General features: G+C 45.8%; 1 protein-coding gene across 2 annotated transcripts in view; it reads right to left on the minus strand.

Moving 5' to 3' along the window:
• Window positions 1-21,010, minus strand: part of LOC121594627 (protein grainyhead-like) — a 186,751-nt gene that overhangs the window by 63,233 nt on the left and 102,508 nt on the right. For both annotated transcript variants that reach the window (XM_041918111.1, XM_041918113.1), the window contains exons 4-5: window positions 1,919-1,964; window positions 1,376-1,474 (exon numbers count right to left, since the gene is read on the minus strand). In XM_041918111.1, coding sequence (XP_041774045.1) covers window positions 1,376-1,474; window positions 1,919-1,964 — 145 coding nt within the window. The remainder of the gene's footprint in view (window positions 1-1,375; window positions 1,475-1,918; window positions 1,965-21,010) is intronic.

Consider the following 21,010-nt stretch of genomic DNA (forward strand, 5'->3'; position numbering starts at 1 on the left):
ACCTTCACAAAGATAATGAGAGAGACAGAGAGCAAGCGAAAGAGATGGAGAGAAACCATCGCCATAACTCGATCGTACGCGTGAGAGCAACAGCAAATTAAGGAATAAAACAAAAAAAACTTAACCATCGCGAACCATTTTCAGGCGTCAATCGTTCCGGGGGCCACCGAGAGCCACACACAAACGCACGCTTATCGCACACGCTTTACCGATGATAGTGGTGTGAGCCTTTTGTGTGTGTGTGTGCTCGCATTCGATTCTCCTCTCTAAAACTCGGTCACTTAATCGCGCTCGCTGTTTCGCTTTTTTTAACCAGCCGAAGGGGTGGAGGTGGACCAACACCCTGAAGGGATGCGGGCGAAAGTTGACTACCGATGTTGGCAACATTATTTCACATTGTCACGCATGGCGAGCTGGCAAAAAGGATCCGCTTTTCGTTGCGCATTCAACTGCGCAGAAGGGGGGAAACAACTAAAAAGGACAACCATAGAATGGTTGGAGCGATTGATGGCTGAGGTTGGTGTAAAAGATAAAGCTTCCTCCGGTACCCAACCCCCCATGTTACTTTTGTGGCGATAGTGGCCGATCCCTTACACAATTGGTTCCTCTCTCGCGCGCAATCATATGTAAACGGGGATCGTTACGGGTGGATTTGTTTTCTTCCCTTCTTCCTCCTCTTCTTCTTGGTTCATGTTTCGGGAGCGGTGGCGCTTTCATTTGCGCAGCGCAGAACCACCATATAAGGAAAGCCCCGGGTGGTGCAAGAAAAGGCGAAAATCGCGAGCAAACAAGAAATATGCGGCTTTTGTCAGCTGTCAGGGTAAATTAAATTATCGGCAAATTGAAAGTATCAACCTGTTTCTTTTTTTTTAGTTCGTGCGTTTGAATGGATGGTTTTGGGGTGGGTGGGGTTTGGTGGAAGGAGATTTTGCGATGTTTAATGATTGCTTTCGTCGGCTCGGTGAAGGTTGTCTCCGGTCGAGGGAGGGTGAATAATAAGAAATTGGGTTACATAAAAATGTGTTTATGAGCGGCACGAACGGGATGGGATGAGGGTGTGAACGTTTTTCCACTAATTCATGCAGAAGTAAAGTTATCCTTTGTCTTGCAGGATTAGATTAGAAATGATTGTAGTCATGTTTAGTTTTTCCAAGGAGAAGTATTCGCTTGTAGTAGAATATGCTGCCTTCCCTAGCGTGCATTGGGAAAGGAGGAGCTCCTGACACCGATAATTAATCATTTCGATTTCCTCTTGGGATGGTTTCTGCGATCGATGCAATATGAGGACATTAAACAACAACCCGAACGAATGATGATACTAACTTTAACCGTATGATTTGTGAAAATGAGTTGTACCATGCAAGGAAAAACGTACCTTTTGGTTGCGCGGATTTTTCGGCTCCTTGCGCAGATCCTCCGGCTCACGCTTCACGTTGATTGCCTGTGATGATGGGTGAGCACCGAGCAGCAGATCCTGTTTGGTGACGTAATTTTCGTTAGAATTTGTTGTATTTTTGTATTATTTTATTAAATAATTTCAAGTTAAATCTTCTTAATGTTGAAACAAACGTCTAAGGCCAAAACATAAACAAACAGGTGCGATCGAGCGCGCGAAACGAAGTCATAACGTCTCGTAACGCACTGGTAACGCTTCTACCACGAGCAAGACGAGCAATCTCGGCTTCCCCTACTCCCGCTTTCTACAACGTGGACGCTTAAACACGCCCACTTTTTGTCGGCGCTGTCGAAACGCAAACTTCGTGAGAGCCCGCGTGTTGCGGTCACTCACGTGCGTGAGCGGCTTGTACGGAGACGCTCACAGCTCGAATTTTCATCCAAAGGGTTTTCTGTACGGGGTTTTCTCTTGCGTAAAATAATCCTGATGCGTGGAAATATTACCAGAAAAGACATTACTTACCATTGCTTGCAGCGTTTGTCCATTTAGCTTGGCGCCGGCATTGGTGCTGCACGGGTCGACGGGCAGGCATTGACAGCAGGTTAAAGCGTACGATAATGAGCCAAGATCGTGGCACGTCGTGAATTGCGCAGTGGCCATCGCAAGCGTAAAGCGATCGTCGTCAGTAGCAGCATAGCCATGCAGCATTCATCGTTGTCAGCAAGTGCAAGGCAAGGCACGGTAACGGTAGGATGAAACCGGAAAAGGAAACGAATAAAACGATTTTTCATTAGAAACGACGAAACTTTTGCAAGTCATTTACCGCGGAAATGGCACATAAATTGTGTTTAAGATTATTGCGTCGAAATATTCATTTGCTTCGCTGCTTCTTCCTTTAGGAACCTCCTTTAGGTACGGTTTTTTTTCGCCGGCAGAATGAAAATGTGTTTCCTGCTACCATTCCACTGGCAGGCACTCGTCGTCAGCTCGTAAAGTGACGCGTAACGCGCTAGCAGTTAAATTGGCGCCTTTTCCCGGGTGTATCGCGTGGCGGACTTAGTGTGCAGTTTGCTTGCAATTTGCGCCATCGCTAAAGAAACACTTTCAGTCAGACAAACACACCCCTCGGAGATCGGGATGGGTACAATAAATTCTTGTTCATAAAATCACATAACCGTGTTTAAGCGTTCGCCCATGATTAGCCCATGAATGAAGCAGAATCCGCCCAGCCCTTATCCGCGTTAAAGGCCGGCCAGTGCAAGCACGGCTTTATAAATGCAATTAAAATATTTATCATTTGCTGTGCAGCGGGCTGGTGGATCCTGGTGAAAGCCGACACGCAACGACCTCGTTTGGGAAAGGATCATAAACATTTATGCTTTTATAGGACACCGCGAGATGGTAACGCATGTGCTAGGTTTGCTCGCCTCGAGTGTGTCCCGCCAAGTCGACACTTGTTGCAGCGAAAGCAGTGGAAATGCACCTAATGCAGCCGTATTCAAATGAAGTTTCGTTAGATGTGGAGCAAATCTGCGTGAAATAGTTTTTCAGTCTCACATTTTATTACCAAACTCGTCGTCGTCGTCGTCGTCATTGCCGCAAAAGGGAATGCATCTTCCCAAGGCGGCCCTTTCCTTCCACACTTCGATTAAACAACCCTTCCCAGATTGGATGCTCTCCATTCTGTAGCTAATTAAGTTTTGGAGAGTTTCAGCGTCCCAGCAACGGTGGTGAGGCCCGAGCCCGAGCCCAAACCACCTGACGCAAATCGTGCCCCAAACTCGCGCGCGCAAAGCGGACCAAAGCAGGCAACGCGACGCGACAGTGACCATAAAAAAAATTCGGCAGATTCAATTTACATAAAATCATAATAAATACCTCGCCTCTACCCAGGGAGCAGGGATTCCCTTCCCGGTTCCGGGGCACAGTACCGCGAAGGGAGTGAAAAATATGAGAGATTTCAGCTGATTGATCGTAAAAAAACACAGACGACAGAACCGATCGTTTTGCTGTGAACAGCTTCTCGCCTCCCCCCTTTTCTTTTACGGAGGTGTTTTCCGATGGGGTTGTGTGCGGGTTATAATATTTGAGGTGGACTTCTTACCCTCCCTTCAACCCTTTGCTGCTGCTGCCTTCCTGCGCTGCATTTTTATAGACACCCAACAAACACAAAATCCATACTACAAAGCCAAAAGCACCACGAAACAATCTTGCGCGATATCTGGAGCGATCGTAAATATTTTTATGTGCTCTCGTGCTGTCAGAAAACAGAACGCGATTTGTGTGATAAAGTTGGAGGAAGAAGCTGAGGGTGGGAAAGTCCCGAGAAGAATATGTATTTATTGGTGTAAACTGTACGGTATTTAAACGCACACCGACGCCGCTAATGGTGACCGAGGGGTTTCGATTGATCGCGCGAGCGAGCGAAAGAAATTCGATTATGATCGGAGCAGAACGGTTATAAAACGGTTTACAACGTACGAACCCGAGCCCATGCCCGGGAATGAGTGAATTAACCTGTCTCCAAGGATATAAAACCCTGCGTACGTGTGTGCGTGTGTGCCAAGCCCCGAAACGGCTGCAGCAGGGCCAATTTGTTTGGTTTGTTTACGTGCTGTTTGGGGCTGCGGAGCGCTTTCCCGAGTGCGCATAGTGTTTTGCTCCCATTTTTATGGGGCCGCGGTTGCATTCGTTTAATTTGTATCCCGAGGAGGGTGGTTTTGGCGGCTGTGACAGTGGGGTAGTATAAATTATTCATGATTTGGTTTTTCAATGCTAGAAAAATACATCACATTCCGCCATAACATGGCGCGTTTTGAAGAAAAACACAGATTACGTTATCTAAACTGGGTTACTTGAAAATAATGTTAAAAAAATAACGACCGATCACTGTAACACCGAAACGTGTTTTACACAAAACGTATTTAAAAATCGAACATTAAATTAGAGCAAAACTTGTCTCGAGCCGTTTGCTAGGCTGCTCGTCCTAATGCCCTGTCGAGGGACGGCTCGGAATGGCTTTATGACTACCGTGCCCGAGAGAGCTCAGCCCATTAATTAGCTTTTCCCAGGGTGTGCCCGACCGCACATCAGCTTCGTCTCATCCGTCTTCCCAGCCCTCTGAAATTTTGCATCCACCGTCGACGAGCGATAATGGGTTCTTTATGGCCCCGTAGTGGTCGTGTAATTGTTGCGCCGGGGTTTGGTCTGACGGTGACGACAACTTGTCCGAATCTTTAGCGAGGACACGAGGACGACTGTCGCTGCCATAAATGTGCGTCGTTTTCAGGTGGATTTTTGACTCGGGTTTTTTGTTGTTAAGCTATGTAGTGTATTTATATATATGTGTGTGTGTGTTTGAGTGGCGGGATAATTTGCACAGGAAATGGATAATAAAGTTACTTCAACGTAGCGACAAAGCGAGACAGTCGTCAGGATGAAAGGGTATTGAAGTGCTTTCAAGGAAATGATATGACATTTTGAGGAAAGATTAGCAATTTGAATTTATGTAGAAAATTTTAAATATCCTTCAATTTATTTTTTATTTAAAGACTTCACATTTCATTGGTTGAGATCGTTTGTTAATTCTAGTGCGTTTCGCTCTCAGTGCAATCGCTTTCAAAATGGTCTATGTCGTCAATTGCTACCTCATCAATTAACTCACATTCGACACACGATGGTTAGCACACACTCCAGGTTTCTCTTAGAAAAGAAAACTCCACCCCAAAACAACGCTAACGAAATGACACGAAAAAGAAATGTAATTGTTTTGACGTTTAATGTTGTCGCTTGCTTGTTTGGTTTGCATAACGAAAGAAAGAATTGAAAAGAAAGAAGCCATAATGCACACGAAAAAGCGACCAAACGGCAGTCAAGTTGTCAAGCAATGCAACTACACGCTAAAACTGTGCTACTGGTTGTTGGTCGGTTCTCAAGGTTTTTCCCGTGGAATGGCTTTCCTCGTGCGGGCAAATTCCTGCAGGATTAGGCTTCGGGCGCGTTGGTAAATCGTACGATCGAACGCATGCGCAGGAGCGAGATGCAGCAAAAGGCGATAAATCGAGCGCACAGTACGGGTATCGTACAGCATAATGAAAGGAAATTAATCTGGGATTTGAAAACGATCCGCAGTAGCACAGTAGTCACTGGGCTCGGTACCGGCGAAGGAAATTCATTACAACATTATAGAGAAATCTCCCTCTCATCCTCAGCCAAGCCCCCGGTCGCCGCGAATGTCTGACGCTTCTAGGTGGCTATAAATTATGCCTTCGTGTGCTTTTTTTGGCCTCTACTGCTCGTGTAATTCCTTGCGCATGATGCATGATCCTTTACGCAACGGTTGCCGGTTGCAAGGCAGGGCGCAGCAGAAGAATAAATCCTTACACACAGTCGCACTCAAACATATACACTTCGGCAAAGGGGCGCGAAGGTAAAACATTCAGAAATGTATGTGTGTGTGTGTGTGTGTGTGTGTGTGTGTGTGTGTGTGTGTGTGTGTGTGTGTGTGTGTGTGTGTGTGTGTGTGTGTGTGTGTGTGTGTGTGTGTGTGTGTGTGTGTGTGTGTGTGTGTGGTGTGTGTGTGTGTGTGTGTGTGTGTGTGTGTGTGTGTACGATGGTAAGGTTTGCGTTTTTTTCGGGCAAGATTCGTCTGGTCGCTCGTCTAATCATAACAATTCGGAAATAATAAATAATAATGAGGAAAGAAAGTGCTCCGGTTTTTATCCGTCTGCGAGCTGGTGAAAGGGGATTGCGTGCGTTGCTTTAGGGGAATTGCGGAGAACAAGGCAGTTTGGGATTGTAATTAGATTATTGGAAAGAAGGTTCCACATTTGAAGAATTTCACTAAACTTGTAATAAGGTAATACAAGATTTGAACATATTTTACAAACATATTTGATCTTGTTTCTAAGCTCAAATTAATTGTTAAGATAGTCAAACAAGATCACAATAAAAAGAGAAAATTAGATATTCTTGGCAGCGAACCAATTCTTCTGAGAATATTTCCCGTCGATTTGCAGCTCCGATTTGTTTAACAAATAGAAATGCCAAATACACGCTCACACTCGAACGCTCCGTTGCGCTTGTCAGTTTAGATTAGACAGCAGCTCTCAAGCAGCATAAATCCATCAACAGAGCAGAGATTGACTACCGCACTCCCTCCACATCAAAAGCAGAAGCCTTCGGGGGATGAATTCGGCTTTTACCGAACACAACAGGCACGCTGCTACTGGAAAGCAAAGAAGCAAAGCACTCGTAAGGTGTGCCCGACCCGACTTAATCCACAGTAGCCGGTACCACGGTATGGCATTTGTTTTTATCTAGCTTTTAGCTGTGGGAAATTTACAACCAACGCAATCCATCCGCTACCGAGAACTCAGCGGAGTGTCAGGAGCATTTTTTTTTTCTTTTCGAAAGCATCATGCAGAGACGCCGGGAGAGATGGGGGATCAAATCTCATTTCCTTGCGAGCGCGAGCTCTGATCGGAGATTCCGGGGAAGAATTCCGGGATAATATGATTAGTTGTGGACGGGGCCGGCTTGTCCAACGGGCGGAGGTTAGGTTATCTATCATATTTTCTACCGCATCCGCATTGTCTGCTGTGCTGTTCCCATTTGCTTCTTTCTGCTCCACTTTCCGTATCGCTTGAGTAGAACGACCGAACGAAAAAGGATTGTAAAATGCCGTTGTTGCCACAGGTGACATGGTTGGGACTGTCGTTTTTTTTCTTCCTCTTTTGCTCGGGAATGTTTAGTCGCAATCATATCGCCGTTTGCTGATATTCCTTCCCATAAGCCGGGATCAAACCTCCCAAAGGCATCGATTTACTGCTCCCGAGAGAGAAGGAGAGTCCATTAGGCTTTTGAAAAGTTTGAGCTAGTGAATACGTTTCTATTTTCATTCAAATCATTCAATGCCTTTATTTGTTGCAACAGAATGAATTGTCTTTCTTTTTTGGCTTTTCACCATCTCGCCACTTCACATCATGGCATTGACTCTTCTCCCGCCTTTTTTCTAGCACTAAAATGATAATCGTTTAACATTTCAAGCGCTACAAATGCAAACGGGAGAATAAAAAGAAAACATAAAGTAACGAGGAAGAAACAAATCCAAGCGCATACACACACGCACGCATAGAAATTCCATTCAACGAGCGATTGTTAGCATTAAAATTTTAATCGACAGTGACAAAAGACACTCGCACTAAACGGGGGCGCATAAGCGACGAACCCCTTCGCATGTGCTACCTGCTTCCCACGAACTCAGCGTTGAGATATTAATCGCGAAAAAAGCGAAGAAAACAAACGAACGATTATCGGTGACCGTGTGCTGCAGTTTCTCTTTCCTTCCGAGAGCGCCTCGCGATCCTCAGACTTTTCCCATTTCAGTGCCGTGTGGCAAGGGATGAATGTAACGAACCGCAGGGATCGCAACCTCCTCCTACTCGATTACACACGAGCCCACGGCCGGCCGTTCCAATGCACCGGCTCGATAAGCATCGTTTCGATGGTTCGTTCGTTTGGTCACAGCAAGCGACCCGCTCCGGAAAGGGTTCGATCTTCCGATTCCTAGCGGACGGATTAATCTCTAGTGAATTTAGAGACGAGATCTCACAAGCTGCCTCCTTTTTTTGCCACTGTAAACGTGTTGCCTATTGGGTGTGCGAGTGTGTGTTTAGGATGTGGATTATCATTTGCTACCGCATTTGCTTCCCTTAAGGGCAGGACAGTGAAGAATGTCTGCTCATTTTCATGCCCGAGGGAAACGATTCCTTCTCAAGGGCTCAATCGGCATACTATTGCCGCGGAGCAGAAACGCTTCTTAATTGGAACAAATGTCTCACGCCTGTTTTACAGCCAATCTGGCTTCGTTTGTGTCGGTGGTGCGTTTGGGAGGAGAAATTTTTACACAACACACAGCACGCAGTGATCCACAGCTAAGTCATCTTTTCCTCCCCGCTAACGATGTGACCGATGGAAATGTGTGTCAGAGAGGCGCTTTGTTCACAGACGCTTACAGCGTTTCATCGGCAGGTATCGGTGGTATCGTTTTATGATCCTCGCTAACTATACAGACTAGCAACGATTAGTATCGTTTATTTTTTGTTGGTTTGATGCGATCCACCATCCCGGGGCCGGGGGTTTATTAGAGAAGCTGAGAAAAGGTGAACCTTTCTGTGGTCGATCGTGGAATATTGCACTAAACAAAGGTGCGCGCGCGCTTTTTTCTACGATTGCATAACGGTGGTTCAATTATGACGTTGAATTTATGTAGTTAACGAGCTGCTTTTGTCATTTAAAGTTAAAGAAGCTTTCGGCTCATTCTTTCAAAATATTGTCCTGCCTTTTGTTGTGTTGATTTCCCGCTTTGAAGTATGACTCAAACGAAGCGTCGCTTTTTTTAAAAATAGAAACCAACTTATTCTGGTTCATTTTGCGGTGGTCAATAGATTTCTGATTTGGTATCCATTTTTGTACAAATTCTAAAAGTTTGAATCTATTATGAAACGATTTCAATGAATGCTTCGGCAAAGCACACAGATTGTCTTCCTCTAGAACAGTTTACGGCCCAAAACTGCTTTACAAATTCCAAACGCCGAACTTTAATGTTCGCGCTCAACCCTTTTCCAAAGCGAGTGACATTTTTAATCACTTCCTTTTGAATCGATCGAATAAAACAGCAGCCGTGCGATCGTAAAACAGACGCAATATGAATACGCACAATCAACACAGCACGGCAAGCTGCAGTGTTTCGATTAGAATTTGACTATAAATTTCATCCGCGTTTAAATGAGAACTTAAAGTAAAACATTAGAAGCCCGCTCGAAACTCATCCGAACGTACGATTCAAACAATTTCCCATATCGGGAGCGTTTTTTTGTTTGTCGTTGAGTCCTCAAGCCGCGCGCTAGCACCGAAAACACGGCCGCACATAAGTTTGTTCGCGCTTGATTATGCCTAATTTCTAATTTATGTCACCTTCCGTTCCCCTTGCGCTCTCTCGCGCTCTCTAATCGAATTAAAATATTTTTGTGCCGCTATTGTGGTCGATCCAGCGTCGATTTCCGACGCGGATATGACGACGACGCGATTTCCAATACACACACACACTGTCGGATTACCTGATTTGTCGTGGTTGGTACAATTCGACGTGGTTTTGGCAGGCAGACACATATCGATTCCCAACCGTAGCCCGTGTTGCTCGGTTTTGTTGTCGATTGCTTAATGAATGCTCGCGTTGGTTGAATCTCTTAAAATTAAGCTAGATGAGAGCTTTCTGTTTGCATAAAAGCTGCGCTCTGCAAACAAAGCTCGCCGATAAAATGGGATATGCTTTGACACAAATCCTTAATTACTGCACCTGACACGTTGGCGGGTCGCGGGCGCTTATAGAGACACAAAATCGGATACAAATAAATATTATCAGAAAAACCCAAAAAAAAACAGATTTTCATGTAATAACGCTGTTTGTTTATCAGCAGTCGCTTCCCTCACTGTTCCGAACTTCCTGTTCGTCTGACTGAAAAAATGAATAATGCGTTTTCATAAGTCAAACTTTATTAAACTCTATCGTTTTTTGCTTTCGCCTGAAGGACGCGTAGCATCCCTTTCGATTTATTTTTAGGTTTTTTGTTGTGTGTCTTCTCTTTGCACGATCTCCATTTCTATTTTACTTTCTTTTGATACCGTTTTTTCGTCCTTTAAGCGTCGCTTACTGTCTTTTTCCATCTTCACATACCAAAGCCGTTTCGATATCGTTTCGGAATGTCTGTTTCCACCTTTTCTCTCGTGTTTCTTGTGGGGAGGTGGATTTTTAATTTATTGGATTAAAAAGTTTGTATGCTTTCAGGCAAAGACGATCGCGATCGCTTCGTGACAGTTTTTCCAGCGTACCAAAGCAACACACAAACAACACACGGGTGCACATCATTTGGAATTCATTGCTAGGGGAATAGATTTCGTTCGAGCGGGCGACCGTGTCGAAGGTGATTTTTTTTTCAGTACCAAAAACAGACCATTCCGCGGAAGGCAAAGTGTGTTGAATCTTCTTGACTCTGTGTAAGTTTGTGTGTGCTCTAGGAGCAAAGCGCGGGTTTGTCTCTGCGTAGCGATCTCGCACGGTATCTTTACCAATTATTCACACTCTTTCGGGTCGGGAAATCTAGTGACGTCCAACAGCGCCAACCGCACCAACGCCACACACATACAGACACTCGCTCCCGTTGCCATTTTCGTTCCGTTTGGCCGGCCGGTGTATAAATCAATATTTTTCATCCACCGACGGTATGTTCGGTAATTTATTCATCCACCGCACGTATCGTTTGCAATCGAACGTTTTGGGGCGGCGTTTGGCGGCCTGCGAGCAGAATCGATTCGACGCGGCCACAAACGGGTGTTTGGGTGATTAAGTACTTCGCGGGCTGCTTGGCGGCCCCGAACACGGGGATGTGTCGCTGCTGGCTGCTGTTATTGATTAAAGAGTTCCTTATTATGAGAGCGGGAAGTCCCCAGTCTCTTATGGAGTGCGCAATAAATTCACTGTCTCTTGACCAAAAAAAATGACAAAATTCTAAGCGCGGGTGAGCCAAAGACGAATGAATGGAGTAGAAAAATTGATGAGGTTAAGCCATTTACGGGCTTTGTTGAGTGTCTGTATGATGAATGCCGATGGGCATAGCGTCACAAGGGCACAAAGGTATTGAATAATCCCTAAATGTGATCATCATTTGATATTTTTTTCGAGCCATTCGTTTTCCATGCAATATCACAAAGGCTGTCCCATTTAATTACAAATACTACTGGACGTGGTATATTAAAAGTTCAAGTTACGGAGATAATTTGAGACACATGTTATCCCAAAACCTGCCAGGTTGTTATTTTGCATTACAAATCGTTGGAAATTCTACTATGATGGCTACAGAGAGAGAGAGAGAGAGTTAATACATCTGCCGTATTGTTAACATGCTTGTAATATCAAGTGATTTAGTGTGTTATTCTACAATTTTATTCTAAAAACAGATCATTCTTCAAAAAATTACTTAGAACTTTCGTATATATGTATCAATCCAAATGATCAAACACAAAAATGTGCTGTATGATGCTAAATTTCCACCCACCGATCCGTAGCACTTGAGATTAACCTATCTCTCCACATTGGATTAACAATTATTTCAATCGCCAAAGGACACAAAGGCAAGCGAAGGGTGTATTCTAGCTTCCAACTCTTCCGACAAATGGCACAGCCATACGTTTCCCCGTTTTTTGCAATCATTACTTTTCATCTAAACACAATATTTTCCGAACCGCGTACACTTACGCGCCAGCGGCATAACGGAGCTCTGTTCGTAACGGAGCAGCAGCAAAAGCCATGGCAACAATCCCGAGTAGCCGTGGCGGGCGTGGGTGCACAAGGGCAATTTTCGCAATGGGTGGGCGCAACAACGTTAGACCACGACGGTAGGAAATGCATAAATGTAGATATCAGCCGTCATACACTTGACCACCGTTATGTTGCGAGAACCATGACCAAGGTGACTAGATAAAATCCTCAACAGCAAATCCCGTGTGCTAGAACGGAGTGAAGCAGGGAAATGCGACAAGCCGATCGAAAGCCGATCGCACCTCTTTGTGTGTACGCGATGGTTTTAAAGGGGGGTGTGGAGAAAAAAAAACGACCAAAGCCATACCGCGAATAAGAAAGCACTGTTATTGCTGTTGTTAAACCTTCCCGCTTACTTGCTCTTTGCGCCAGGTTACATGCTGTAGCCGCATTTTAACAGCCACAGCCTGGTGTAACGTGAAATATTTAAATAACAATTCGACATGAGTAAACGCCCAAAGGCACGGACGGACTCGCGGTGGAGCAGCGATCTTAGCTTTGTTTGGGGTCCATTCGTTGTTGTTGCCGTTCCGTTATGTTGCCGCCGTAAGGTCATCGTTTGCACGCGTGCGCACCCCTTTTTTGGGGATGCGCTGATGACGGCGAGAACATAATGAAGCGCCCCGAGTGGCGAGTGTGAGCGTGATCGGGCGGCTTCTTTCGCATCGCACATTGTTTGGCATTGTTTTGGCAGCCTTTTTTGTTGCTTCCTCTCTACTCTGCTTATCTCGCACATATCCCCACCCCCTTCTTCCCATATTTCTGTATGTGGGACAGTACACGCATCGGGTCGTAAAGGCGTTGGCGCCCGGAGGCCAAACATGCAAAAGGCACGTTGTGACAGGTGATGGATGAGCATAAAATCTCACCTCTTAGGTCTTAACCCACCTTTTTGGCCGTTTGGGCCGATTTCGATTAAGATGTGTATGCGTATGCGTGTGTATGTGTTCGTACACTATCTGCGACAACGGAGGTGACTTTAAATGGGATATTGATGATTTATTTGCGTTCGATATTCGTATGCCAGGCAGGGCACACAACACAGCGCATGATAAGTGCGAATCGTGCCGTTAAATATAAACATCGTGTGTATTGTTCGATGTTTGCGGGGGTTTTCGCTGTTTGTGCTATTCATTTTGTGCCTGGTAAAATTGAACATTTGCGAAGGTGTAAATGCAAATGATGGTGAATAAACTTTACACTGCAACGTCACTCTTTACAGATGGCCAAAGGAGTTCAATTACCTTGATGGAACTCGCACAAGCATGTCTAAAATTGGAAATAGTTCAATTCTGATGATTTAATTTATTGCTTAGTACACAAGCTCCATACTGTTGGACGGAGTATTTAAGCATATAAATGTACAGTTAAACGTTCCATTTCAAAACTATGCCACTGGAAGCCACTCGAGAACTTTTCCTCGTTCATTGTTTACCATCGCTTCTTGTCTACTCAAAAATCGCACACAGAAACAGATGCTACGATAACCTTTTCTTCCCCTCCCGATAGCTTCGGAAATCCGTTTAATTGCACGAAATAAAACAATTACATCCACCCGCTTCCACCCGCCACCACCGCAAACTGCTAGCGCAGAAGCGGAAGCTGACCCGGCAGATCTTTCGATCGGCGAATGAATAATGGATCGCAATCGATAAGCAAAGTCCAAAGCCATTTAAAGCCCGGGTCTGCTGGGCTGTGATCCTTATCACAGAACGCAACCGCATTCAAACAATGCTGCCCCGATGCCCCACCGTAGCCCCTTTGCATCCCTCTGTTGTGGTCTGGACCTGAAAGTACCTTCTTCAGGGCGGCCCAACCAACCCCGACGGCAACAGTTCGGGGTGGTCCCGGCATTTCCCACCAAGAGAAACAATCGATTCCAAGGTATGGCAAACGGCGCACGCACTCCACCGGGTGTATGTGTGTGTGTGTCGCTCGATTGCAACTGGGTCTTTGTGTCTGTAAGTGTATCTATACCTCCACTGTAGCGCATCCTTCTCCGGGAGTTTGTAGTACTCGTACACGAAGGTGCCATTGTTATTCTGCAGCTGATGAATTTGCTGATGCTGCTGCTGTTGGTGGTGATGATGATCCTGTTCCTGTTGGTGCTGCTGCTGTTGATGGTGATGTTCGTGATGCTCGTGATGCTCGTGCTGCTGCTGCTGTTGATGGTGCTGCTGGATTAGATTCAGCGAAGGGGAGATCGATGGATCGGTAACGCCCGTATCTTCCACCGGACTGGACGATACCGGATGGCCACCGGGACCACCGATGATGCCGGTACCGAGCGGTGACTGCTGATCGTAGTACCTGGAAAGAAGATTCGTAGCCGAGTTGCCTTGCTGATCTGGTCTAGATGCTGTAGACGCTCCGATGGGATGCTTGGAGCTGAGAAGTCTTACCGCGCGTATGTGATCGGCGTGTTGGCAGCACTGCTGGTGGCCAGGTGGATGATGTTGCTGCTGTCGGGACCGGTGTGCACCGGTGACGGATCGCCCGCCATCGGCGAATCAGTTTGATGCGAAGCCGACTGCATTCGTCGTCTGGAAACGTCGTTTTAGTTTCGGTTCAGTCACATAGTCGTTAGGTACGGCACAAGATGCACAAAGAATTTCAGATCACAGAAACGAAACCGGTAATGTCTTTAGCAGAAGCTTTTGTTTTAAGGATCAACAATTCTTGAAAAATCTTACGATATTCTAGATTACCTTGCAGTTCATAATTTAAGATAGATTGCTTGAGAACTTTTCTAATACAAATTCATACTTCAAAAGAGTATGAAACGGTTTTTCTATTCACACAACATTACAACTCCCTACATTCATTTTCTACCTTTCGCGATGAAATGCGTCTTTCGCGCCCCTCCCGGCACAACACGCCACCAGAGCGGAAGTAGATCGTGCGTATCCTAGTCGGACGAAAACAATGCAACAAACACTTCCTTGTCTCTCACACTCTCAGCGAGAAAATTTACCTCACACACGCACACACACACGCCGTAATCTCGAAGACGCGTAAAGGGTAAAGAAAAGCCCCGGCGTTGCTTCTGTTGTCGCTTCATTTGCATATCTATGGATGCGGAACTGTATTTTGATAAAGGAATGAAAGAATAACAAGCCGTAGCAGACGTGGTACGTCCCGGGGCCACCATGCCAAAGAACGTATTCCTTCCGGGGACTGAAATTCGGAGGGAAACTGCTCTTGTTGGTGATGACGCCTCGTCTGAATTGTCACAATTCGGTTGTTCACTTTTTATCGAGTTTTCGTTTTTTTGCTCTTCTTTTCGTTGCTCCAGAGCAGGAGGCAAAGAAGGAAAGTTTGTGTACGGTTTTGGGAAGGAAGAGCAAAATCGAAAGAAGGGATGGATGTTTTCTTCCGACAGGCAACTCAACACCATTCCGCCGCATTAGTGAGGTGCGCAGCCTTAAAAGGAGTGTCAAATTTCAAGTGATTTCTGCTTTCATGCGTTTGGATCGCGCGAATGCTTCGTTAAGTATGAGTTGATGTTGAAAGAAAAAAACAGGACGATTTTAGCATTAGCTCAAGTGGGTTGTATGTTTTAAAAAAATGTGTTAAAACGATTAAGCAATTGGATCAAAAAAAGGTACATTTCAGATTGTTCGTATAAAACCCTATAAAAACGACTATCGGCAATTGACCGTTTCAAAGGCATACAGAAACATTCAATAAAACATTATAGTAACTCAATAAATAACGAAAGGCGAAAACGGATGCAAAAAAATGAACGATAACCTCAAACGAATCATAAACGACACTGGACCTAGGTGGTTGGTGCTTTCATCCACAACAAAAAAGGAAAGCGAACACTCAACTTCAAGTGTTCCTTCAAACACACGCCCTGGCCTGCCTAACCCTCTCCTACCTCAACGCCCTCCTCAATTTCCAACACGAACGTGACAGGGCCTGCTGCAAAAAAAACACGGCCCAAGCTCAAGCTCTAAAGCCGGCACTAAGTATCGCTAATAATATGTAAAACAATTTTTATTTGTATGCTAATTCCTCCGGGGTGCTATTAATTTTTTCCTTCCCCACCCGTGCTGGACCGTAAATCAGTGCCATGTTTTTGCCCATTTATCCCCGCCCGTACCCGGTCCCGTACACACCCTTCCACATCTGCCACAACAGCCACGCCCCACCGCTGGGGCATATTGATCGGTGTTCCGCCACGGTGATGGTGGCCCGCACCTGACACTTTGCAACGATGTCCACCACCGGGGGTACATGCGTACATGCTCGCTTGGCCAATTGGATGTTGGAGAGGGATTGATTTGCTACATTATCTTACAAAACTGAGGGGGAGCTAGAAACAGGAGTGTGATTACGCTCGGTGTTGTAGCTGTAACCCCCCCATGGGCTCGGTTTAAAGGAAGTATTACACCTTTGACATGTAACAGCGGCTGTTCGATTAGTGACCGATCCGTGAGTGTTTACAGGATATTTGAACCTTGGTTTGTAATATTTTTTAACATAAAATATTTAACTAATTTCAATAAGATTGATCATTTCACAAAACATAGAAAACAGTTAAAAAAAAGTCCTAATGATCGATCACTCATTACCATTTTATGGTCCGTTCTAGTTTTTGTGTACATCGTACAGGGAACAGGCCCCCGTGTCGCATTAGTGTTTGATGTATAAAGCGCGTGCGCACGACCTTGAACAGAATCATAAATTTCCCAGCATCATCCGGAATGCTTCGAAGCGTATTGTTTGGCATCAGGATTGGTCAGGATTTTGGGCCGGGTGGGATCAAATTTCACCGAGCCTTGTTGTCGCAGTTTTTGCTGCACAGGTGAGTGTTGTTTTGAATTTTTGACAGCCATAATGGATACACGTGAAACAAAAAATAACAGAAATCATTTTGCTTTTGGCTTCTGAAATGTATCTTTTTTGTTTCGCTTCATTTCTTGTTGGTGGATGATTTTAAATTCCCAATAATTCCCTCCTTAAAAAAACAACCACCTGATCCTAACAATCGATCGATGATCGGTGGAAAAAAATCGATGGTATTCAAAGCTCGCGGTGAGGACGGTTCACGTGAGTTATCTTACGATGCGGACGAAGCGATATCCCACAACATAAACAAAGGCTGGTGCTTACACACACACACACACACTCTCACACACATGCTGCCCTGTTCGGGTATAAAGGTGATCGGTAAAATCTATCGCCTCGAAAATGTCATTCGAATGTTAATTTCTTTTTTATTTTCTCCACAGGCACCAGCAGATTGTGAGAGGAAGATCCAGCACGGATACGTTAGAAGAAGCGTTTATGTTTATACGCGTGTGTGTGTGTGTGTGTGTGTGTGTGTGTAGAAAATTTAAATTTATACGCAACTGCACCGTAAGCGGTTAGTGGTGTGAGGATAAAATATTTATTACGAAACGATTGCGAATGAATCGCCACTCGGACGAACAATGCAGCTTTCAATCGTTCGATCGTACGGATTGAAATCAGATTTTTTTTTATTTTATCCTTTCCCGTGGAGGAAAGCTTAGTTGCGCGACACGACGGGAACCACATAAACTCCTTCATTCTCACCTCGTTGCGCGAAAGAACCGTGCGCCATGTCCAGGCGACTGTCGTAAACGGTGGATCGTCAAACGGAAGCACCTTGCGGTAATGACATGCAATTAATTTGCCCGAACCTACTGCCGCCGGGCCGCGTCCCATCGTATCCTTTTGCGTTCTTTCTAATCAGCATTTGAACCGCTGAAGAGGAAGGCCGATGGGTAGGGGATGGTAAAGCGTAAAATGCAAATACGAAAGCTGCGTGCAACAAGTGCACACAGTTGCGCACCGCTGCACCGCTGCGAATATGATTTTAATTACTCCCCGACGCTGGCGACGCTGCCGCGTGTTTTAACATCATCATTTCGTCTCCATCATCCTGTCCCCTGGACCTTTTGTCATCTTTACCTGAACCCCTAATTACACCTCGCCGTCCTGGCCCCGGCCCCTGGCGGTGGAACGGATATATTTCGGTCTCGGAAAATGAGAGTCCCACAGTCGCCGTCCGTACACACGCTATGGCGCCGGCACCGAATCGTTTCCCGTTCGGTGCGAAATTAATTGACTTGCAATTGCATTTTAATGCAGCTTGGCTGCAGCGGTGGTGCGTTCTTGTACTGTAAGGCTGGGCAGGCGCAAAAATTGAACGCAAATTATGGAAGCCAATTTTAATGTGTTGGATAATTTTCATCCCGGCTCGATTCCGGCCGATTCATGCGGCGTTGAAATTAACCGGAGTATTGGAATTACAATTTTATAGCGCTGGTTTAATTTGTTCGCAACAAGAGAGGCTAATGATTGCATTTTAATCTTTTTCAACGGTTTAGCGATTGAGCGACTCTGTCAGTGGCATGAAACGAACTTGAAATGATTTGAATTCTGCTTCGAACTTAGGAACCCTTCAACTCCTTCAACCGATACGCCACCCAAAAGAAAAACCTTGACTCACAAAACTACACTGATATGGTGTACCATTTGCTCTTCTACATCATACCACACAACCCCCGCAATGCAGCCAGCTGATTGATAGCATTGCAAACAATCCCAAACCCCCTCGTTCTGCCGAATGCCAAAGGGCACTGCGCGTTGTTTATTATTAGTTTTATTTCCCGCCGCCCGCAAACAAAAACATCGATCTTAAGACCTAATAAATAAGGCTCGAGGGACGGGGAGGGGACCTATGGCAAAACCCCAATTCGATCCACATTCCTGCCGAAGAGTAGGGGGTGTCGGGAAATAAATCTTTCCCGTTTCGTGTGCATGGCGCAACGGCCCCGATGGTGATCGCAAATCCATTAGAGTGTTGTGCTTAGCAGCAGCACAAGAAATTAAGTCGCCTCCTGCCACCTTATAGTGGTACGGAGGGTGGTTGGGATGTGTGAGTGTGCAGTTTTTATTAGTTCTACATAGCACGCTGGAATATGGGAACACGGTGGGTTGTTTATCTCTAGCTCTCTTCTACCCGTGGCAGGCACAACGGCAACGGCTTATGCAAATGATGTGATCGGTAGTTAAAATGCTGTTAGCAATTGGAGCGGCTTGATTGGCGTTTGAAAGGTGTTTATTTGGCGCACCGAACGGTCGAGGGAACGGGGAAGCAAAGGCCGACCCAACCGTGATGGTGGAGGTGGAGCGATCGTGCAACAAGTGTTTCCGACACACACCGAGATTTGAAACGCATGTGGCAGTTATTAATTAATCGACCGTTCTACCGGATTCCGTACCCTCAACAGGGGGGCGCCTAAAGTAACGAATACCACCAGACAGGAGCACGGAAAGGTAAATCACCCAAAGCGCCCAACCGCTTTGCAGGTTCCATGGTGCTTTTTTTCTTCTTAATGCTCGCGCTCAATTTAATGTGCACCAAAGCTCGATGTCCCGTTGGCGGAATTTGGTTTGCAAATGATTAGAAAATAGTAACGTTCTAAGCGAGCTACCCGCCCGCGCAGGGGAAATTTGAAACCAAAAAAACACACGGCCACAGGAGCATGGTGCGGAAACCTTTTGCTAGGGTTTGGACTTTGGTAGGGAAGGCTGTTTCTTTCTCCCCATGCACACAGACGCATAAATCACATTTTTCGCTGCTCGCGCTCTATTAGCTAATGGGCCCGATTCCTTTTGGGCCCGGAGCGCTGGAATGCTGCACCATAAATAAATGCGCGCGCCACTTCATTTCTGGCTACAATCAATTATTTTTGCATATATGTGTGTCTCGGTCCGCTGCTGCCGGTGTGTCCTTCAGGTGGCCTACAACAGCGCGTGTAGGCCGTTTTGTGTTGGCACCATTTAAATATATTTATTTTTTCACCTTACTTCCTCGTGCCTCACTGCAGACGGCGGCTCCCCATTGTGGATTCTAAGACGGTTGTTTATTGATATATCAAATAGCCAGTGCAAGGCCTGTGCAGTAGCAGCAGCAAAAAACACACGTTTCCAGCACACTAAAAGCGAATGGGCTGGCGATTGCAATCGGATTGCATTGTCGCTGCAATGGGCAGCAGCAGCCACCAGGATCATTGGAATTCGGTGGGAAATGGTTTGTGTTCGTACTTCCATTGGGATGATCAGATTATGTGGTGGAGGTGCTGCTTCTTCGCCTAGCCAAAAGCCAAACTGTCAGGTAAATGGTGGCCAATAAACCGCCACACATGCAGGCATGTACCAAAAGACGGCCGCTGTATGTCTCTGTGGATGTCACTGGACGGGTTATTGAGCCGTTTGTTGCATGGGAAATTCGATTGGCGTGCGGTGAGACGAAAAGATCCGAACACAAAGAGGAACCAAGAGAGAGAGAGAGAGAGAGAGAGAGAGAGAGAGAGAGAGAGAGAGAGAGAGAGAAATACAGAGGAAAACTGACACAATTCGTGGGCTTCCGATCTGATAATGCCCTTTTGAGCTTTGCATGTTGGCTGCAGTTGGCTTCGGGCGCTTTTGGTGGTGTTTTTTCCAGTGCAGGGTTTTTTTGTTGAGGCCGTGATGGAATCAATTCCAACCAATTTTGTAATAGTAGAGGATAACTCACTACTGATTGATAAAGCTATATCATATTTTAATAAATGGAAAATTTCTGTTCTATTATTCCCACGACGTAAACTACTCTAAAATATACAAAATTCAGCAAATGGTACAACATGACACAACTCAAAACAAAACACACTAAAAAGCCCTGCAATCCGAGGCCATTCTTATTCACCTAAAGAGCAGCTACAATGAAACACACAAAGCACGAACACGCCGTGTCCCGCGTGTTGTTCTTTTGCTCCTACCTGCTGGCTGCGCCTGTCGTGTGCAGCAGCTCGCGGCGCCCCGTCTGATTAAAATGCATAATTTTTCATAAACGCTCAACGGCGCTGTTGTTCCAGCGCTTTGTTTGAGCCTCCGTTTTCCCTTTTGCCTTCCCCTCTGCTTCTCCCATCTCTTCCTCCACCGAACGTGGGTAACAACGGAGGGCCATTTCGCAATTTCGGTAGCTGTTAATTATAGCGACACCTCGGATGTAAAGGCAGACCGGGCCTGGCATTATTAACCTACTCGGGTACCGGGACCGAAGGGAACGGTTTCGGTGCCGCCGCCGAAGTCTTGTTGCGCCTTCTCGCGCAAAAAGCGTGAAACAATTTCGTCCTCGTCCCGGCAAAAACGTACCGTGCGTACCCCCGCGGGGCGTTGTTGCACAGTGCGAACGAACGAGCGCCGTACAGAGC

This window comes from Anopheles merus, chromosome 2L (assembly GCF_017562075.2).
Source record: "Anopheles merus strain MAF chromosome 2L, AmerM5.1, whole genome shotgun sequence".
NCBI lineage: Eukaryota > Metazoa > Arthropoda > Insecta > Diptera > Culicidae > Anopheles > Anopheles merus.